Below are 23,162 nucleotides of genomic sequence, written 5' to 3' on the forward strand. Positions count from 1 at the left end.
AACTAGCAATTTGATCTTTAATTATTTTATATTGGGGGGATATTTGAATGTTTCATGTTTATTTCCGCGTTCTTATGTACTTATGGGCACACATTATCATTTGGGCCCGTTGTTCGTGGGATGTAATGATTTTCTCCCGAATTAATTAATTGTATGATCCAAAGTGTTTATATCCTTTTTTTTAGTAGTTCTTTTGTTAAGAATTTTATTTTACACACACTTGTCCCTTGTTTGCCGGATATATTGTTTTTAGTGGATCTAAATGCATTGTTCAAGTTGGCAATAAGAATTTGGACAAACATCAGAAAATGTATGGGTGTGAACATAAAAGAAATCAACAACACACACAATGTTTAGCAAATACCCTTTACCAAAACAAGGATATTAAATTTCCATGTCGCTTATTATTCTCACAACTGAGTTCTTACAATAATAACAAATGCCCGATCTCATTTCGAAGAACTTTGATCAGCTACAAAAACAAAGCAAACAAAATATTAAATAAAATCAACAACAATTTTTGCATTTTATTTCATGCCATACATAGCAGTACTACCTAGCTGGTTGGCTTGTGTTATATTTCACTTGTAGAAGTGTCTGTTATCTTGCATCTGAAGGAGTTCCTCGAGCAACTTATTATCCAAGTACTCCAACTCAAAAGTGTCATCAAGATCACCACCTTGCATTATTTCTCCAGGTCTCACAAGGTGGTTATTATCATCACCAGAATAATTAGAAGTGAAAGAAGAAGAATAAGAAGGAGGAGGCACAATTAGAGGCATAGGCAAAGAAGAGTTTGGATTATGAGATTGGTACTCATTTGGGAAGTTGAGAATTGCTCTATGACCACGAAAATGAAAAGCAGCAGCATCATAAGCTCGAGCAGCTTGTTCCGCAGTGTCAAATGTTCCAAGCCATATCCTTGTCCCTTTTCTCGTAGGGTCACGAATCTCTGCTGCAAACTTGCCCCATGGCCTTCTTCTAATCCCTCTATACCGAACCTCACAATTCCCATTTGAAGCAGATGATCTTCCACCCTCCATTGTTATTCTCTTAGAACTTAATAATCAGAACCACAAAAAGTATAGAAAGAAAGAAAGAAGGAAAAAACGTTGCTAAGTTATTATTATCTGTGTTAGATATAATGATTACTATGTCTTCTAGCTAGCTAAGTTGAGGAAGGTGTTATATTGGATGGGGCTGGATATGGATATGTGATAACATCATTATATATTATTTATGTATGCATGTACGTGTTCTTGGTATGAGGCTTGACCACAGGGTCGTATTTGACGGTTTGAAATTCAACTTGAATATATTCTGTAAACCATAATATTAATTTTTAGTGTGTTGAAGTTGACCTTTCTGAGAATATAATGTATGACGATGGCCAAGCACAGCGCAGGGCTTATTCGCACTTGTAGTACGTTGCTATGGCCAAGCACTTGGGTGCATCAATGTGCATGATATATTTTTTTATTTATGAAAAGAAATTCACTGATCTAACTCATCTAAGTGATAAGTATTATATGCATATAGATTATAAAATATCAATCAAAATACATAGTTTAAAATGTATAAATCTCATTTTTCAACTCTCTCAATTAGGCATTCTTAATAGTATCTCTATCTATATAGATGTGCATTTCACACACTACTTAAGCAACTAACTAAAACATTCTCCCAACCACCTCAAAATGCTCATTTTTTTATATCTTTGATTTTGTTAATTATTTATTCCTCTTAATATATTATCTTTTATCTTTATTTCTAAACTGAACTTCAATAGTTTTTAAAACTGTTTAGAATTGGAAAAAAATTATATCTCAATTTAAATTGTTTACCATAACTTCAAAATGTTATTTGTATATTTAAAAATATATATTTATTATAAGATGATTTATATATTAAAATATTTATATGATATAAAATTTAATTGTATAAAAATAAATCCTTATGATATGAAATGCAAGGGTTAAAATATTTATTATATTATAATTTTCAATGCAGTCTTTACACTGTTATTAATTCCTTAAACCATCTTAAGAAGACCTTATCTATAAAGTTTCTTCCCTCAAACAAGTTGCAATATTCAACCGATAAGAAATACGATGCATTTAATGTAAAACAGTAGAAGTCTTCCATTCAAAGGGGTAATAAAAGCCACTATCTACCAACATCGCAGACAGATAATTGGTTGAGACCATTCTCATACATAAAAATTTACTATTTTTTTTTTTAAAAAAATAGTAACGTTCTTTTAAAAAAAATAGCAACGTTTGATAAATATATTAAAATAAGACTAAACATAATATATATATATATATATATATATATATATATATATATATATATATATTATTTTACAATTAAATACATTATGAAACATAATAAAACAGAACATAAAGTTAAAAATAATATATTTTGTTTTAGTAAAAAAATTAAAAAATAAAGCAAGACTTGCAAAACAAAACATTTTATTTCATTTATCTATGCTGAGATGACAACGCTTTGACATAACCAATGTAATTATTTAGAGTCGCCAATTAAGAGTTTAGAAAAAGTGAGTTTTGAATACGCCATTGTTAGCCAAAACACAAAAGAAAGGTAGCAAGTTACCAGAAAGAATCCTTTGATAATTTTATGTGGTTAAGTAGGGATTGTATCATTGTCAAGTAAATTCAGTGGGAATATTTTAACATATATATTGTTCCCTATTCAATTTCATCAATCTTTTGACTTAATTTTCGTTATACTATATATAAAATTGTACACTATTCTCTTTACGGCATAATTAATTATTTAAATTACTTGCAATATCGTCCAATCTAGCTTTGGCTGATGTTCAGATGACGCTTTACTACGACTAAGGTAACAATTAATCTTATGTGGCTTGAAATTGCCAATGTGCTGAGCTGTTCACCTCCACAAATATCGTAATAGAAAGACACGTGTGCGCTGCGTCCCATTCATCTTATGTGGCTTGAAATTGATTTTGATAAGTTTCGATTTTAGGTTTAGTGTATATATTTTTTTATAATAGATTGGAATTACATTTTAGGTCATTTTAATATATATTTTTTTATCTGCAAAAGATTAGTTTCTTAATTTTGAGGGTCAAGGTTCAAACTGATCATTTTTTCCCACTCCTTCTCCTTTCATTATTATTAAGTCACTCTTATGATTCTTTCACTTCAATGAATTTATTATTTTATATTTTTAAATATATTTTTTAAAAATAAAAAATTATTATATAAATATCTAATTATAATTCATGTATAATAAATTAATTAATTTTTAAAATATTTTTTGAATGAAGAACCTAAAAGCTCATTGGTGGGACCGGATCCCCCTTACATTGCTGCTTTTGTCCTCGTTTGTATTTGTTGGGCAAGCCTTTCCTCTTTACTGGCTTAGGTTGTCCCAGCCTGTTTCTGTTTTCGCGTGGGTTTGATTTTGGTCCCCCATGTTTATTTTGCTTTGTTGTTTTTTCTTCACCTTTTTAATATATTTCTGGTTGTGCTGTTTTTGGCACAACCAGTTTTGCTTATATATATATATATATATATATATATATAAAAAGAATATTAGCTTAGTACTACATTAATAAATAAAGTTGGTCTGGTAATGTCTCGTAAATTATTAGATCAAGTTTAGATTCAAACAAATCTCTATCAAAATTATAGGTCAAGTAATTAAATTTGAGCTCAATGCTACTTTTTTTGTGTGAATCAGATGGGCTAACGCCCCAAGAGAGAAAAACAGTTGCAGAAACATATGTTAATACAACGAGAGAGATAAAAGTCAAATAAAATCAAACATCCTCTGACCATAATTTGTCAATAGGTCAGCAACTTGATTCGCTTCGTGCAAGGTATGAGACCATTGTAAACTCCCTCCAATGCAAATGAAATGAAGAATCCGTTGAACCATATTGGGCCACATGTAATTCCGGATAGCTGTGAATTAAAAAATAAAAAATAAAAAATTAATCACCACCTGAGAATCAGATTCCATTGTCTGAATCCTCTACTCCAAGCAATTTCAATACGAAAAAATGGGGGAGATATGATATTTCTTTTGTAAATTTCAAATTTCCATTATAAGCTTCGATCAAGACACCGCATAACTACAAGAAAATAATTTATTGGTCTAAGCGTTACTAAAACTTTAGGGATGAATTTTTAAAATTTACATATAAATTGATTCATCACTAAAGTTAACCTTTTTTTAAGCACTTCAAAACAATTACTATTTAAGTGTTTGCCATCATAAAAAGTGAGAGAATGTGAAGTATGCTTGAAAGATGATGAAGGACTTGAAGATCTTTTGAATCTTGATGATTGACCACCTCACACTAGGTGTGATGGTTTGATGTAATTTTTTGCTTATATGTGTGCGATGTCTCTTAAAGTTTTTTTTTTTTTTTTGCAAAAAAAAATATATGGCTTTTAAAACAAACAACATTAGAAAGGATACCAATTAGGTTAGCACTCTTGTTATTGCTGTTGGAAAGCAACACAACCAATAATATATTCCAATAGAAAGAAAGACAAAACACGGGGGGAGGGGAAATTAGACCATGGATAAAACACTAGGTGTCGCTTAAAGTTATTAATTAGCTTCTCTTATGTCTAATCAACGCAATTTTGAATTAACATTCTCTTAGGTGTTTGATTATTTTTTATTTATGATAAACATTTCATATTGTCAGTCTTGTGACTTATGCTAAGCCAATGCTAATTCCAGATTTAACATTGACTTTTTTCTTATCATTACATTTAACATTTAACATTCACTTTTGCACTACAGATTTGAATTTTGACCAGCTTTTTTTTTTTTTTGCAGTGACTACTATGGGTTACACTAATTATTACATCATGCTTTTTTTAAAGAATTTTATCCTAAAACCTATTGTTGAATTGATTCTTTTCTTTTCAAATCGATTATATCTACGAAATCTTGTATTAATATACATTAAAAAAATGGCATACGTAGTATATGCTTTAAAAAAATATAAACATATGCACTCTTTGGTTACATATTTATAGTTGCTGATTTTTTACCCCAAAAGTCAAAATAGTATATAATTATTATAATTAACGGTTGGATCGATAAAACTATTGATAGTGTATTAGCAACACATTCTTATATGCCGTTTTCAATACCTCTTCTCTTATTGGTTAAAATTTATATTGGTATTACTAGTTATTAGTTTTGAAATAGAACACACAAAATAGAGAATAAGACTCATTATTAAAATAATATTCCCTAGCTATGTTCTATATAAGACTCTCTTCAAAAAAATTACTTGTCCATTTTATAAGACCTTTTCTCTAATTTTTTCTTGTATTAATTATTTTTTTAAAAATATTCTTAGTTAAAAAATAAATGCTGAAAATTAATAAGATAAATTCTTTCTCTCTTATTAGAATTGAAGAAGATGAATAGCAATTAGGTGGGAAGTAATCAAGTAGAAAGAGAAATATGATTAATTTTAAAAATGCTTAAATATGTTTTTAATATCACTCAAGTTAACATTTTTTTTTGTCTCAGTAAGTTCATTTTTCTAATTTTAGTTTCTATAAGTTGATATTTTCTCTTATTTTGATGTATGTAAGTTTATTTATTTATTTTTAATCCTTGTAAATTTGTGCTTTTTTAATTTTAGACATTTAAGATTTTAATTTTTCATTTATAGTCCATAAGTTTGTGCTTACAGATACTAAAATTGGAAAAATGCCTTTATAAGGACTAAAAATAAGTAAAATATCTTATAGGAGGCAAAATTAAAAAATCACAAACTTAAAAGGACTATAAATAAATAAAAATTTACAAGGACCAAAAGTGAAAAAATACGAACTTACAGGAACTAAAAACATATTTAAGTCTTGCAAAAAATATTGAGGGCAATTTTGAAAGAGAAATATAAATTATGATAAATTGTCACTTTCACCCCTGAAAGTGTAATACAATAACAATTTAATCCTTGAAAAAACGAAAAGTTTTGATTTTGTTGTTAAATGTGTAAAAAGTGAGACAACTATACATCATGTTCACAACTTAATATCAAATTGATACCTAATTTTTAAAACTCAATAATGTTAAATTGATTCTCAAAAAATATAACTTAATGTTAAATTAGTACATAAACATTACAACTTATTGCCAAAGTCGTCCACAAAACTTGACAAAACATAATTGTCATATTTTTTACACATTTAAGGACTATAAATTAAAATTTGTCTTTTAATTTTAGAAACCAAATTGTCACCTCTTTTATACTTTTAGTGAAGAAAGTGACAATTTTTCCTATAAATTATTGACAAATTTAATATTACTAACCAAATTAACCAAGTTTTTAAAAAGGTTAATTTAAGGAAGTACGACCCCCTAAAAATAAAAGGTTTAATTGTACTTTTGGTTCGTCAAGTATTGTAGTTGGTTGAGTTTGGTCTCTCCGATTCTAACTGTGCAAGTTAGGTACTCTAAGTATTGGTTGGCATATCAGTTTGGGGTGAGGATACATACCTTATTAAGAGCTGGTATATCAATTTGGAGGGAGGATGGATACCATATTAAGAGTTGGTATGTTAGTTTGGGATAAGGATGAATATCTTGGTAAAGATTATGATCAGAAGAGTGAGAATAACGTTTTGAGGGAAGATCCTATAGTATGAGAAACCTGGTGATGATTATAGTGACTATAGTTATGAACCCAAAGGAAAACCTTGTTACATCCTAGCAGTGATCTACACCTTCCTACGTTTTTGGGAAAACATTTTGAGATGTTTGTTAGACATCGGATGGGTGTGTTGTTTGAAAAACCTAGTGTAAAAGTGCTTTGATGTTTTAGATCTTGTTGGAAGTTTTGATTTATCAATGTTTTTATGTGATTGAAAGCTCATTGGAAAATGGATTAAAACGTGGTTTATGTTTTTAATTTGTTGAAATTTTAAGTTCAACCCTTTTGTGTTTTGAAAGCTCTCTTTTGAAAAATGGAATTGCATGCTTTATGACAAAATGAGTTTAACCTTCATGAAGTTGTTTGATTCATGTTTTGGAAAGGGAATAGATTTATGGTAAAGATCATATTTTTATGCAAAAAGGTACACAGTACTAGCAAGATGAAAAATTAGTTAGAGACGTTCTATTTGGGAGGATTAAGGTTGGAGAATTTGGATAAATCACTCGGCAAAAAGGGATTACTTGACCAAACGAAAAACTGGGAAGGAAAGTATCACTATGGACTTTATCCCACACAAGTCTAGATCAGCTAGGGGATTGTGATACTATATAGGTGTTTGTCAATAGGTTAAGGAAGTGTGCTCGCTTCTTACAACAAACTATAGAGAAGATCAAGTTGATTCAAGAAAGGATGAAAGCATCACAGAGTCGATAAAAGCCTTATGCGAACATGCGGCGAAGACCACTAGAGTTTGAAACGGATGATCATGTGTTTGTGAGGGTTACACCTACAATGGGTGTAGAAAAGGAAATCAAGTCCAATAAGCTTACTCTGAAGTTCCTTGGACCTTATCCGATTCTCAGACATGTAGGTCCTATGGCTTATGAGATGGTTTTGCTACCTTTCTTAGCCAACCTACACAATATATTTCATGTTTCACAATTGAGGAAGTATATTCCAGATCCTACACATGTTTTAGAAGTGGACATAGTGCAAATGTGTGAAGATTTGACCTACAAGACTCAACTTGCAAGAACAGAGGATCAAAGGATCAAACAACTTAGAGGCAAGACCATCAGTTTGGTCAAGGTAATATGGAGCGACAATACGGGAGGTATGACATGGAAGCTTGAGGACAAGATGTGTGAGCAGTATCCGAGACTATTCCCTAATCAGTGAATTTTTTAGGACAAAAATTTTCTTGTTGGGGGAGTATTGTAACATTGTGTTTTCATAATTGGTTGTTCAAGTGATTTAATTAAAATTGTAAGAGTAATTAAATTTATATTTGAGTGTCTATAATTAATTAATGATTGTTGTGATGGTGCTTTGCTTATATTTGTATGTGTTCAGTGAGTTTTTGGTGAGTTTGAGCCTAGAGAAATATAGGCTTGTGATGGTTAGTGAAAGGGGTGTGAGTTTAGCATATACTTAGGTGTAGGAAGGAAAAACCTTTTAAGCCCTACATCTCCCTAAAACCCTTTTTTGTGTTGAAACTCTCTCTCTCAACACACCTTTCTTCGCAATTCTCTCTTCTCCAAGAAATCACTATTAGAGAACCTTGAACTTTGCTGTTATGCAAAAAAAAAGGCTATTTCTCCTCTCTTTAGTGGTTCTTGATTGGCCTTAGGTGAAATAATTTCCCCTTCTTCCTCTCCCTAAGTTAATTTTCATTTTTCTTAGAGCAACCATGCACTTTCATGGAAAAGCTTGATTTTAAGGGGTTTTAATTCTATTTTTGGTTGACTTTGGGGTTGGGTTGATGCTGGTATAGTGTGGTTGTTGTAGGATTGAAGGAAAGTTCTTCACTTGGACCCAAAGCTCACTTTTTTTTCCTTTCTTTTTCAAAGAGTCGTCATCTAAGGTTTATGTAGGAAAGGGAAGCTTTATCATTTTCTATGCTTAGGTTGTTGTAAATTAATTTCAAGGTTGTTGGAAAATAAATCATGTTTTTTAAAAAATGAAAATTTGAGCATTTGAGGTTTTGAGTTTTAAAATTTGGATTCTTATTTATTTGATGAATATTGATTAAAAGTTCCTATTTGTGGAGTGTTTTGATGTTGTTTATGTATTTGGAATTGATGGAAAAGAGTTTGAGTTTGTTCTGGGATGATTTGGAAGTCATAAGAGACAATTCTACAAAAATTTTGAAATTCTACAGAATTTGCGACTAGTGAATATTTTCGCGTCCACTATCCATTGTCACATCCAATGTCTAGTGTCACATCCAATGTCCAATGTCACGTCCAATGACCATTTTCACGTCAAACATCCAGTGTCGTGTCTAGTGATCATTTTGAGTCTGATGATCAATTTTGAGTCCAATGATTAGTTTTGAGTCCAATGACCATTTTGAATCCGATTATCAATTTTGAGTCCATTGATCATTTTGAGGCTAGTGATTAGTTTTGAGTCTAGTGATTAATTTTGAGTACAATAATCAATTTTGATATGAATGTGATTAATGTTTGTTTTCCTTGCATAAATTAACTATTTTGAAATCTTAATGAATTTATGATGATATGAGATGGGTTGAGATGATGTTATTTTAATATTAGAGTTGACTTTATGTTGATATCATGAGAATCACATTCGTATGAGTTTTTGGTGAGTTGTTTGCAAGAATTCAAAGATGTTGAAATGTCTTGCTTTACTTATTGAACTATAGGTGGGTTCATGAGTGTGATGAATGTATGAATAGTGATTCTATGATGTTATAACCTCTTTATGATATTGAGATTGGTGAATGAATTTGTGATAATGTATGATATTGATTTGAATTATCATAACATACATGCATTGATGAATGACATTACATGTGAGTAGACACGTAAGTTGGGAGTGCTAAGAATATCCTCAACCTAGTGTTGGAGGTTGTCGTGGTGGCTAACGTTGAAGGGGCCTATAGAATGAATGGGTGGACAAATCCCTAGATAGGTTAAGGTCTTTGCAAGTCTTACCAAGGTAAGCCACTATCCACACTCATCCATTTTCGATAAAATCACACTTCTTCTACAGGGTTAATTCAAGTTTCCTTGAATGGTCAGATCATAGAGTGCGACTATGTTAAAGAATGCACTTGGATTAACCACTCAAAAGGGGAAATCTTTCGAGAGTAAGGAGTCAAAATCTTCTGGGAGTAAGGAGTCGACATGGCATAACATGATAGCTAGATATGTACATTGATAATTGTGACTTGAGAATGATGTGTTACTTGTGGAGTTGTATTAGTACATGACTGTTGGGAAAATGGGGGATTTCTATATCTCTTTTAACATATTGATCTTATATTTATTTTATATATTATTTTTTTAAAATGAGCTTACCCTTGCGTTTTTTGTTGAGCTATGATGATTGTGTCATTTGATATGAGAGCATATTATGATGTAGTTTTTTAGGAGCATGTCACTCATGGTTGATGTGTACTTGGTGGTAGACTTAGGGGTGAGATTCGACTCTATCATTTATTTATGTTTTGTCTTGGTAGGTACCTACTTAGTGTTTATATATTTTCATGGATCTATGTCGTATTTATTTCCTAAATTGGACCCTTGAGTTTTGTTTGGAGATTTATTTTTTATGTTTGATGATTTAGTGCCTTGGAACACACTTATCTTTATGTTTTACGACTGATCTTTTATGGATGAAGTTTATATGATACACTTGTATTCTTGAAAAAAAATTACATATATTTTCATTTATTAAATTAATTCAAGAGTTTTAAAGGAGATAAAAATAAATTTTTCCACATTAAAGTCTTAATGTTTAACGTAATGACATTTGAGGTCATTACAAGTATGACATAATTGAACTTTTGATCTCTCAAAATTGTGATACCAGAGGGATGAAAAGTTTAATTAATAAGTCACATTACTATTTGTTAGGAAAATTATTAAAAAAAATTGACAGAAAAAAAATATCAAATTTGCATTACTAATATTACAATAACTAGAGAACATAATTCACATTTTTTTTTTGAAAGGTCCTAATTCACATAATTAAAATTTGATTGACCAAAATAACATAATTACGATATTTTGGTAGATGAAAAATCCAATTAAGCCAAAAATAAAAAGGATCTTACCGACATTTTTTTATATATATATGCATCAACTTACGTATCTCGAAGCTCATTCTGATCATGGTTCTATCTCCTCCCTCCTTCACAAATAATGCGACGAGATACATTATACATTCAACAAAGGCTTCTATATGTTATTCCTCTTGACTTTGAATTTTGAAATTGAGTCCGGACGATCTGGTGGACCAGCTGATCCTTGTCTGAAGCAATTGTTAAATGATAAAACCATATATCCGTCCTTATCAGTGAAATGAAATGTCAAATATGTTCGTTGGTGACAATGCAAGTTGTAGAGATCATAAATGCAAAGATGCATGTATCTTCTTCCGTTTATAAACAATTCCAAACATTAAATAGCAGCAAGTGGCAGATGCTTTATTACAAGTTGCTGATCATAGACGCCCAACAAAAAAAGTTTCAATCATTCATATCTATATCAATCGTCTGCATTCTCTTAATATTTTTAAAATCATTTAAACGGTATCCATTATGAATCTTTTTCATCTTTTGATCATAGATATAATGATTAAAAAGAAGAGCGTTGATTTTCCTATATATATATATATATTACTTTTGTCTTCCAGAAAAACCTTATTTTAAAATACCTAACATCAGTAAGATTTGATGGTTAAATAAATTTCTTTCTAGCAACATCTCATGGTTAAAACTTGTAGAACTTTATACAGTAATATCAACTTTCGTGTGAAGAAAATTAAATGAAATTTAACAAAGGTTTGACATAATACAGTGTTAATTAACTCGTATATATAACTTCTAAGAAAATTAAAATTAACTCATATATATGCCCTTAACTTGGAGCTACGGGGAAAACAGGGCACGCTGGCGGCTGATGTGACATGTAGCATGTGTTTTGGGTCCCAACTGTTTAGGGCAAGAAAATTGGAATTCACTAATTTAGATAAGACAGAGGCAGGTTCTTCGAACGGAAATGTCACGCAGACACCGGAGTGCACTCAACTATATTCTCATCCTATGGAGTGAAGTCATATGAATACAGTGTTACATTATGTACCTCTTAATTTAAAGTAATTATGAGAATGTTAATTTAGTCTTCTAGAATTATGTACATTATTATATTAGTTTTAGAAAGATATTTGTTTTCAATTTTATTTCATAAATATTTATATTATTTTTTGACAGGAATAGTTCTATTATTATTACTATGTTAGTCCTTTTAGAATTTTATCATTTAATTAGTCACTAAAAAATTAAGATAAAATGGGTTTTTGGCATTTTAAATTTTATGATGTGGAATTAGTTTCCAAAAAATTAACCCATTCTATTTCAGTCCTTCAAAATACAAAACCAATCACTATTAGAGGGACACAACATACTTTACCAAAAACTTAATATATTATAATATTAGTCTTTAAAGGTATAAAATGTTACCACTTTTAAAGGACAAGTGTAATAATACATACAAATATGAAGGGCCAAATTAAAGAATTTACATTAATTACTAATGAGAAACTGATAGATAAAATATTTAAATAATTCTGTTTTATTATGTTAAGACTTAAATATATGTTTGTCTATATAAAATGAGATAGTTTTAATTTTGACCCAGCAAAAAAAAAAAATTGTTTTTCATTCCTCTGAAATTTAAAATGACTATTTTTTGTTTTTAAATGGGTGGTATTTAGTTTCAGTCCTTATGAAAAAATTATTTGATTTTCATCCCTCCAAAATCTGAATTTTCAATTTTTTATCCCTAAAATTCACTTCTAAGATAGATAAATATATAGCACTCACTTGAGAAAATGAAAAGGTATCGCTTGCTAACAAGGAACGGGACATTAAAAGCAAATTAATTTCCCACTTACAGGGCGTATGCAACATTATGGTGTGTGGTGACATTAGTGGTGTGTGTGTCAAGTCACAAGTGAGTGTTTGAGACAAAGCAGCTTGTGAGAGTGAGAGTGACACTCACTCAGTCTTCCTTTCTTATGAATTCAACACTCACGCGCCTCTCATTAGAGGACTCGCCAACCTCCCTTCTTCGCCCTCTCCAGTTGCCCACGTTTTTTTATTATTTCTTTCACGCACGTGACTTTACCAATTAGTTCTAGTACCTTCAATTTTTTTTTAATTATGTTTATTACTATTTCTATTCTTTAGATCAACCACGCCAGCCTTATTTTAGTTTAATCAATTATTTTGAATTTAATTTTTAAAAATATATTTGTATTAAATAGTTTAAAGAATTTTTTTACTGCTTATGTCTATTTTACCCGAGTCAAATTATATTACTTCAATTCAAATAAAATATAATGAGAGAATATATATTTGATTTTTTTTTTGTAAAGTTTAATTTTTTTTATCAATAACAATTATATATGAGTGAAATTAATTTCTAATTCAGTAGGTTAAACAATTTTATATAAGACACAAGACAAAAGAAAAACTCATAAATTAACATTTTATTAAAGAGTGTATTTAATTTAAAGAACTTGTCTTGTAAAAAAATTAATACAAATACATTTAAATTAAAAAAAAGTATTAAATATTTTGAAAGTCCTCACAAAGTAGAAGAACTTCTTTTAAGGTGGTTTAACATTTCCTTAGATCCTTAGGGCATATATAGGTCCGCTCTTTAACAGTAGTGTTCAATAACATAAAAAGTAGATATCCAAAGACATCCTCCTTGACCAAGATTCCAACTTTACCTTTAGTATAATTCATCTATTCATTTTTTTATTAATTCCTTTTATTTATCCATTATCCATGGATCTTTTTGGTCATCATGTTTCCTTCTTTTCAATTGAGTATATAAAGGAGGCAAGCACCCCAAACATTTGTTCAAGCCCACAAAAGCATACCACACAGTCTCACACATCAAGAGGAGAGGGAAAGAAAGAAAAAAAACAGAAAAACAAAACAGCTGAATTTGGTGTCTAGTCTACATTAAGATTGTCAAGAGATGGATTTTGATTCATCTTTCTTCCAATACCAAAACTTTAACTCTTCCTTTGTAAATTCCTCTGTTTGTGCAGAACCATTTTCTTGGGAGAACTTTCTTTTCTTCAATGAAGAAAACACCACCACCACCACCCTTAATTCCTTCACCATCACTGACCACTCCTCACAATCACGAATCAAGGAATCATCATCCTCAGATTATTCCAACTCTTCGGGCTCCTTGGTCAGCACTGAGTCACAACTAGAAGTCTCATCCAATTTAACTCATGCAAGCCATCAACTCGAAACACATGCATCACCACAACCACCAAAAGAAGGTAACAAAGACAAGAGACCCTTCAGAGGAGTGAGGAGAAGGCCATGGGGAAAATTTGCTGCTGAAATAAGAGACTCCACAAGAAATGGGGTCAGAGTTTGGATTGGCACATTTGACACAGCTGAAGCAGCAGCACTGGCTTATGACCAAGCTGCTTTGTCCACAAGAGGGTCCATGGCAGTGCTGAATTTCCCAGAAGAAGTGGTGAGGGAATCACTCAAAGACATGCAGAACAATAATAAGCCATCATTGGAAGATGGTTCCTCTCCAGTGTTGGCACTCAAGAGAAAACACACCATGAGGAGAAAATCCAAAGCCACTAACAAAAAAACCAAAAGGGGTCATGGAATGGAGTTAGAAAATATTGTGCTTTCACAAAATGTGCTGGTCTTGGAGGACTTGGGTTCTGAGTACTTGGAGCAACTTCTCAGCTTGACTTCTTCTGATGATGATTTCCTTTGCTAGTAACTAATTAGTTTAATTTAATTAGGTAATTTCCTGCATTTGAATTTTTTTCATTAATTAATTTAATTAGGTAAATTTGTTGTTGTTGGCATTCGGATTCGCCACGTTTCATCATCTCTCTTTTGGTGGTGATTTGTTTTTTCCGGTGTCGTCATAAAGTAATGAGAGAGAGAGAGAGAGAAGAATGAATAAGGAGTCCAATTGTATAAACAAATGCCATCAAGGAAAAAAAAAAATCAAACAATTGATGTTGAAATTTCTGACCATGCTTTCTTGTACTCGATGGAATTCTTAAATGAGGGCAGAGGGATGGAATGGTGATCGATGACATTGACTGCCACGTTTAATTTTTCCCTTAATTAAAAACTTAGTAATTAAAATGTCGGCTTAAATGTTTTTAGTCTTTATAAAGTTAACAAATTTTGATTTTTGTCTATAGCTATAATTTATTTTATATTTTCATTTTTCTAAAGTTTAAAAAATACTGTTTTGGAATCCTTCTATGAAATAAGTGAATTTTATTTTAGTTCCACTAAAATATTCTTCTTTAATTTTCATCTCTTCAAAATTGAAAATAATTGATTGTTTTGGATCTCTAACATTCATTTTGAGATAACTAGATGATATTTATTTAAAAGATTTTTTTTTTTTCAAAAAATAGAAGTATCACATATGTTGACATAATACTAGATGTCATCTGAAATGGTTATTTAATCTTTCGTTAAAAATATAGATATATAAGAGTGATATCTAAGCCCTTAAAATGTTATATAATTAATTGAGAATTTTTTTGATTAATTCTTGTACGTACAAGAGAATTTTGTTATCGACAAATTTGTTGGATAGTTTTGTATATAATAATAGTTTTGATGAAAATAAGTCTTGTATTAATAATAAGATGAGGAGTAATTAAATTATTTTTTAATTAGAATCTTTATCTTTTATTTTGATAAAAATTATGGGATAAATTTTTCACCTTGCCGGTTAGTCCAACCTATATATTTTTTTTAATATTTTGATTTTTTTTAATTAGTGTTAGTCAAATCTTATCTACTATAAAAGACAAAATTTTTCACCTTGCCGGTTAGTCCAACCTATATATATATATGTTTTTCTTTCTTCACCTTTTCCTCATCCTTTTGTCTGAGACTAAGTTGATGCGATTTAATTATATGTTATTTTGTCATTCATTTTAAAAGAGCTTACTGTACTTTAGAAAAATTTCACAACTAAAAGTTAGCATTGTGAGGTGAATAAACCTTCAAAACATTGCTAACACATACCTCTATATATAAAAATCTTATCCTCGTTTTTAGGTTCAAACCAACCCATGCAAGTGATGAGTATATACTAATAAATCTATATTATGTTGTTAATATATACCTCAATATTTCAAATATATTTTATAAAACATAAACGTGGATATGATTGAAAAAGTAAAAATTATTTTTTTAATCACTATGATGATATCAAATTTTGGTTTTAATATTTCTAAAAAAAATGGTTAGTTTCCTAATTATTTTTCAAAACTGAATACTTTCGGTATCTACATTAATTGTTATACATCTATTAATTAATTACATGTCACTTTTGACTTACTTATATGGGTTGAAAGTCCTTTAACACATGAGTAGTTAATGAATTTGTTGGAAAAAAAAATAGTACTCACTTACGAAATTAAACAAATCAAAAATTAAATTTTATATGTATTGAAACTAAGATTTCACATATATATAGAATCCAAAAAAAAAATTACGAACTAAAATTTAAATATGTAAAATAATTATAAGGGTGAAAGAGAGAGGAAAATATATATCAGGAAAAGGCACATGCCATTCGAATAGAAACGTATAATATAAACATAATCCACCCAAAAAATAAAAATAAAATATAGAAGCAGGTCAATATAAAACAAGTTCAAAAAACATGATTTAGCATCTAAACAACCTATCTTATACGTCTTATTATTTGAAAAGAAAGATGAAGATGTGTGTTGTATCGTGGAACTCTAATATGTTCTTTTGTAAAAAATAAAAAATAAAAAATAGCTTCACTAAGAATTTGACTCCATATATATACATAGGGAAGTTTGAAAATAATTTTCTGAATAGTTGGTGATATATCAGCATAATTTAGTTAGCTCCAATAGTTATAGTTTTGACGTTATATATTTCTCGTTTATCGCGTGAATCGAAGCCTCTCACCAAACCCTGCTAGAGTCAAATTCATCAATTTTGTGCCATACGCCTACATTTTTATGAATCCTTCCAGAAGCAATATTAGTCTTTTTATAGTTTCCAATCCATATTTATTCAAACAAAATTTTCTAAAGGAGTAATCATTTTTTAAAAGAGACAGATGGAAAGGCATGTGGAGAAGTACAATTAAAAAAGAAAAAAGAAAACCTGTTTGTTTATATTTGTATAATATTCTAACAAATTTATTATAAAAGAATTTATCATCATAATGATTTTAGAACTTGAGGGTTTATTTTTAATATTTTAAAGTGTAGTTGAAGGTTTGCTGAGAAACTTTTGGCTCCACGTACTGTTTTTTTTATCAGCCAAAAGAAACATATATCATTAAAAGCACCACTATTTTTTTATAGAAAAATTAATGCCACTAATAATTTATTGAAGTAATTTTGTGTCAGTTTATATACTTTGCAAATTAGTAAATTATTATTTTTACAGAATTAATTAGTAAATTCATTTGTTCTTTCGAATTTTTATCTTCTTGTTATTGAACATTCAACAAATAAATTAGACTGAATTTATATTTTTATATATACAAAGAGATATGTGTGGGAGGGTACATCTCACTCCAACTGAATGGACATAGCAAAAGTTTTCCTCCCAATATTAATTGTGATTACATATCTAAAGTTTTATCTTAAAACCATTGATTAAAATGTAATAATTTCATATCAATTTATTTATGGGTTTAATAGTAATATTAATGGATGTCATTTAACTAACGGGATAATCAATAACAATATTGATTAATGGGGATATTATATTCTTCTTTTTTATTAATATGGGGATATTATCTCAATTAATACTATTATGATATGGATATGTATATTGATTAGTTTTGTGTTAATTTAAGGATCTTGTGTAGGACAATGGATTAATTAGTTCATTTCTCACAATATAAAAGAAAAAAGTTACTTTTCCGCAATTAACATTGATTTTCTTTCCTCAATTAAACTTGTTTAAAATAAATTGTTGCAACGACCAATTATTATCAGTAACAGTTAATAGTAAATATTATCTTATTATATTTTGATCATAAGCTTTCATTGATTAGTTTACTCTTAACTTAAATCCTACATAAGTATAACAAAGGTTATAGGTTCTCTTAACTTTTTTATTTTATAAAAAATAAGGAATTTTTTATTGTCAAAATTAATTTCTCTTTTTCATTGCTTAAAAAAATATTCAAATTGTAAAAATAAAAAAAATCACAAGATAGTGATTATATGATAATTTTATCTTCAGTAATCAATATCATCATTAGAACCACAAGGATATGATGAAAAGTCCAGCGCAACAATTAATTTGTTTTAAAATTAAAATCTTCTGTTCAAAACTAAAATACATCAGTGTAAAAAATAACTAAAATCAATCAAACCATAATATTCTCCTATAAAATAACGTTGATTTTTTTTTTCATTATATCCACAGACAATGAGAATGCATTTATCCTATTATGCATGTTAAAAATAATTTCTTATAGCACTGTTTACTTCTTTTGATTTTCAAAATTAAATTTTTACAATTCCTTAAATAAAAATTATTTTTCTTATTTCCAAATTTTTTTTGGTCTATTCTAATTTCAACAATAAATTTTCCTTTTGACTAGAAAGTTGATTTCAAAATTAATAATTGTAGGGGCTCATCCTATACTGTGATTTTAGGTAAATTTTGATTTTGAATATTTCTGTGGCAAGGAAATAGTTCGTAAAAGAATTAGGGAATTTAAAAAAAAAAATTTATAGGACACATAATTTGATTTAATAGGGGTATTAAAATGGGCTAAGTCAGATTAGTTGACTAAAATAGCTCAATTAATTATGTAAGTTAGACTCTGAAAATTGAAACACAATATTAATTTAGTCTAACCTAACTAAAAAATTAGCTTGAATATTCGGGCTGGACTAACCATTGGCTTGATATAAATTATTTTTAAAATTTTTATATTTTTACAATTATTTAGAGCTTTATTTATTTGAACTATTTTTTAAGTAATATAATTAAAAAATAATAAATAAAAGGGATAAGTATAAAAAAAAAAATTGTGTTGAGTTTCATTTAGATTAAATATAGTAAACTTATCGAATATTAACACGTAATATATTGATGTAAAAGTTTGGAAATATTATAATTTGATAGGAAATTAATTATTTTATATAAATGGCATATAGATATTATTAACTTGACTGAAATTCTTTCCTCAACTTGTAATTTAATTGGTCCAGCCTAAAAATATATTAACCTATAATGGAACAATGTATACGATGATACTGATTTAAATTCATGCATCTATATATATAGAGGTGGAACATTAGCCAATTACACCAATACAATGTATGCAATAATATGATATAGGGAAAAAATGACAAGATAAAATCAATCATTTTTTTATTTTAAATTAAAATCAACTTACGCATCGCAATTTTCTTTAAATTAAAATCATCATAAACTTAAAATGCATAGGTACATTTTAACTAATAAATTTTTTATTATTTTATTCATTTATTTTCTTATCGTACAAGTATTTGTCAAAAAACTATTTAAACTAGATCTATAGCAAATTTTGATTGAGCGTGCGGAGGTTATTACTTTAGATTGTTTATAAATAATAAATAATATGAAATTGACGGATTGCTTGCTTCATTCATTATATTAGAGAATCTTTATTAAACCTAGTTTGAATAGTTTGGTAGGCTTGAATGGGCTGGGCTCATTAAACAAACATACAAAATAATAAAAATTGATGAAAGGATTCTTTGGCAATTGCTATTTCTACCCCCTCTACTTTACTTGTACACTACCCCTTCTCATTTGTTTTCCTAATTTACCCTGTAAAACACAGTACTCCCTCGTCTCTATTGCAGAAAGCAGAGACCCTTGGCATTTTCAGAACCCAGCACCAGAAACGCGCAATCTATCTAGATGCAAAACCGTCTTCATAATAATGAGGATGGAAAGAGAGACATAGATTTGATTAGATCGGAAGTGGGAACCTGAGGGAAGAAGTTGGAAACATTGAAGCCCTTAGCGATGAGAGCGCGAGAAGGTGCTTGAGTTGGCAAAGAAGGCCATGAATAAAAATGAGGAGTTCAGAGTAATATCTCTAGACCAAGTAATTATTTATAATTATTTTTTTATTAATAAAACTACTTAATCTTAATATATGAATGATTATCGTAAATCATTTAAGTAAAATTTTAATTTTATTTCAAAAAATTAGAGAAAATTATTTTATATTTATTTTAGATTCAACCTCCTTGACTTAAAAAAATATTGAAATTAGCATAAAATTTAAATTTAATTAGTAAATTTATGGTTGATATATAAAAAAGATATTTTGACAAAAAATATTAATTGTAAAATTACACATTTAACAAAAATTTTATTTCATGTTGATATTTTATATACATATATTAATTTAAATATTTAATAAAAAAAGTCAATTTGAAATTTAAATATTTAAAATATGAAATCATAATTTATATTTTAAAAAATTTAACAAAGTATATTAAATTAAAATTTGAAGTAAATTTAGTCTTAGTATTTTGATATTAAACACGCGGTTTCTGGCATCTTCGTGAGTAGTAAGTCATTGCAGCAGGAAGTGCTCCAAACATAGTCTGCTTGTGGAACAGTTGAACCCAACACATCAACCTCACGGTGGAGCATCAAACTTGGCCTTGAACAAAGATGCTATGATAATAGGAAACACACCTCCTGCCAAAATTCCAAATCCTTGCATAGCAAACACTGCAGCTATAAAGGCACCGCAAGTCTTCTTATTAGAATACTCAGACATTATGGTAATCTCCACCAATGCCAAAATCAAGCCAGAAGCGGAAGAAGCAAAGAGTTGTCATCATAGTCTTTGCATCTCGCCCGAAGGAAAGACACGAAATGGAAGCTATTACCATAAGCACGAGGGTCATGCCATAGACCTTTTTTCGGCCCATTTTGTCGCCGAGCCAGCCAAAGAAAAGTTGCCCGGAAAGTGTTCCAACAAAAGCTACACCATTAACTGCAGCTGACACATTGGGAGGCAATGGACCAGGCTTTGCAGCCCCATCAACGTGGTAGTAAATGCGGCCAAGTAGCTTTGTGACAAGTGATATACAGAAGAGATCATAGGCATCAGTGAAGAAGCCCATTCCAGCAATGATGATTGCTGTGAAATGATACCATTGTGTTTTTGCTGCGTCCAGGGCATTTAGCACCTCAACTTGCTCCTTTCCCATCACTACCCAACTTTTCTTCCATCTCCAAAATTGCTTCACTTATCTCTGCAAAAGTGGAACAGATTGCAAGATGTTATTATGTTAAACTTGCCTTGCATCAAGCGGGAAAACACAGCACCATTATGAAATTGAAGGGTAATTTTTAATCAGTGATTAACATGTGATGGCTATGAACATTGTTGAACCTAGCAAATCAATAACGATTATACTATGCAAGTACTAGAACCATCCAAAATAATTCAATCAAGCAATGAGATAATCAAATTATGATCTGAACAAAGATATAGCTACTATTGCAGATTGTGGTTACAGAACATTAGAAAGGTAAGTGTTGAACAATATGAGAAAGTAAACACCCGGTGGAAAGAACTAAATAGTATTTTTTTCACCTTTTAAATTTCATCTTGGAGGAAGAATGAGCTTGATTAAATAGAAAGAACTAAATACTATTTTTTTTTATAAAAAAAGTAAAGAAATCTCTAAATGGACTTGAAAATTTTCATTTTTCATGAAAAAAAAGATATGTCTAGTACTTAAGGTAAAAGTACTAAGTATACCCAAAATGTATTGTTACTCGATATTTAACGGGTACGGGTACCTTTGACAAAATAATGCACGCATTCCAAACTCCAACTACAATAAAATCTTATTCCCTTGTTTAAGAGTATTCAAACTCCATTCCGAAGTTTTAATGGAACAAATGTCTTCCCAGAAAGAAGTCCCGGAAACACAGACACTATCACACCCTCTACCCCTCACATATATATTAATAAAGGAATAAAAATTCAAATATTAATTAAAAGTATTTTTAAAACATTTTTAAATACAAGCTTTTCAAATGGGTAAAAGGCTCACATTCACTTTCTTCTGCATCATATTCAAACTTGTTCAAATAAATAATAAAGTCATCTCGACTCAAAGAAGGTCATTTAAGTCTCATACAATTAATATAGAATCTATATCCTAATGTCACATCCTATTAGAGCGTGGTGTTCCCGTGTCCTCTAGCATGAGGTTCTTCATAGTCATCCACCTATTCATCTGCTCCCCCGAACACAAAGTTCAAGATCATCACAGGATCCAAACACAAACAACAAACCGGAAGTGAGTTATCACATTTCTAACTACTAGAGAGAAACAACACAACATATAGTAGTCAAATACAATTTACTTAGCATATCTCACATTATTTCATCACTTTGTCATTCATCAATCACACTTTTCATCCATCAATCACACATTTCAATCATCAATCACTATACACATGAATCACACATTCCGATCAAGACATAATAACACATCAATTTCATAATAAACAATTAACAAGCGTATGCGACAGTTATGCTAAGACTCAAGCCTATATGCAATGTGGTACTATGTCAGTGAAAAACCTCGTCGGGCGCCTAGGAGTACATGACAAGACAAACCACACAATAATAAGTCAAGTCACTCTCACTAGGTAATATCATAGGGAGACCAGTCAGGGTCACAGTATTTTGCGAGAATGCTCCAACCATATGAGATCAACATAGGCTTAAAGGAACACTCAAACCGTGTGACCCCTAAGGCCTACACTCCGAAGAGTCCGTCAGGGCCTCTCCCTCCTGATTCAGGTCCAACCCAGAAAATATTTTAGCACACAAACTCTATCTATGAACTATACAAAACACATGACTCCTCAATTGTTCTCAAAATAATTTTAACTCGTCGCCCTTTAAAGGTCTTATCATTAACTCGTCGCCCTTAAAGGGACTTAACATTAACTCGTCACCCAAAAAGGGACTTAGCATCAACTCGTCGCCCTAAAAAGGACTTAACATCAACTCGTCGCCCTAAAAGGGACTTAGCATTAACTCGTCGCCCTTGAAGGGACTTATGATCGTGTGATTGTATAATTCATAGTTCACAACTCATTGCACATATATATCTCAATCATATACATACTTAATTTATCACATACACTTAATCCCAATCACAATGGTATAATCTCAATTTAACATGTTATCACACCTCATGAATCATATACACTTTACCTATGAATTATGCAATACACACATCTACTCAATTGTTTTCAAAATCATTTTAACTCGTCGGGTTTCCACAGTGGATCTCATCACAATACTCGTCGCGCTTAAAGGGTCTTACAATTGTGTGATTGCACAGTTCATAGTTCACAACTCAA

At 29.9% G+C, this 23,162-nt stretch overlaps 3 protein-coding genes and 1 pseudogene across 3 annotated transcripts; 2 read left to right on the plus strand and 2 right to left on the minus strand.

Moving 5' to 3' along the window:
* Window positions 1-397: 397 nt before the first annotated feature.
* On the minus strand, window positions 398-1,162 carry LOC100500462 (uncharacterized). The gene has a single exon (NM_001251547.2). The coding sequence runs from the start codon at window positions 1,041-1,043 to the stop codon at window positions 582-584; it is 462 nt and encodes a 153-aa protein (NP_001238476.1). The 5' UTR covers window positions 1,044-1,162; the 3' UTR covers window positions 398-581.
* A 6,255-nt stretch (window positions 1,163-7,417) lies between these two features.
* LOC100813106 (uncharacterized) lies at window positions 7,418-7,867 on the plus strand. Its single transcript, XM_003541305.1, has one exon. It carries the CDS (start codon window positions 7,418-7,420, stop codon window positions 7,865-7,867), a length of 450 nt encoding a protein of 149 aa, XP_003541353.1.
* A 5,724-nt stretch (window positions 7,868-13,591) lies between these two features.
* Window positions 13,592-14,580, plus strand: LOC100784784 (ethylene-responsive transcription factor 1-like protein). Its single transcript, NM_001254085.3, has one exon. It carries the CDS (start codon window positions 13,711-13,713, stop codon window positions 14,488-14,490), a length of 780 nt encoding a protein of 259 aa, NP_001241014.1. The 5' UTR covers window positions 13,592-13,710; the 3' UTR covers window positions 14,491-14,580.
* A 5,702-nt stretch (window positions 14,581-20,282) lies between these two features.
* On the minus strand, window positions 20,283-20,980 carry LOC100813641 (probable inorganic phosphate transporter 1-7; annotated as a pseudogene).
* Between the last annotated feature and the right edge of the window lie 2,182 nt (window positions 20,981-23,162).

Source organism: Glycine max, chromosome 13, assembly GCF_000004515.6.
Source record: "Glycine max cultivar Williams 82 chromosome 13, Glycine_max_v4.0, whole genome shotgun sequence".
NCBI classification, from domain to species: domain Eukaryota; kingdom Viridiplantae; phylum Streptophyta; class Magnoliopsida; order Fabales; family Fabaceae; genus Glycine; species Glycine max.

Coding starts and splice junctions, on each gene's coding strand:
- LOC100500462 (NM_001251547.2), bottom strand. CDS start 1,043: ATGGAGGGTGGAAGATCATCTGCTTCAAATGGGAATTGTGAGGTTCGG.
- LOC100784784 (NM_001254085.3), top strand. CDS start 13,711: ATGGATTTTGATTCATCTTTCTTCCAATACCAAAACTTTAACTCTTCC.
- LOC100813106 (XM_003541305.1), top strand. CDS start 7,418: ATGCGGCGAAGACCACTAGAGTTTGAAACGGATGATCATGTGTTTGTG.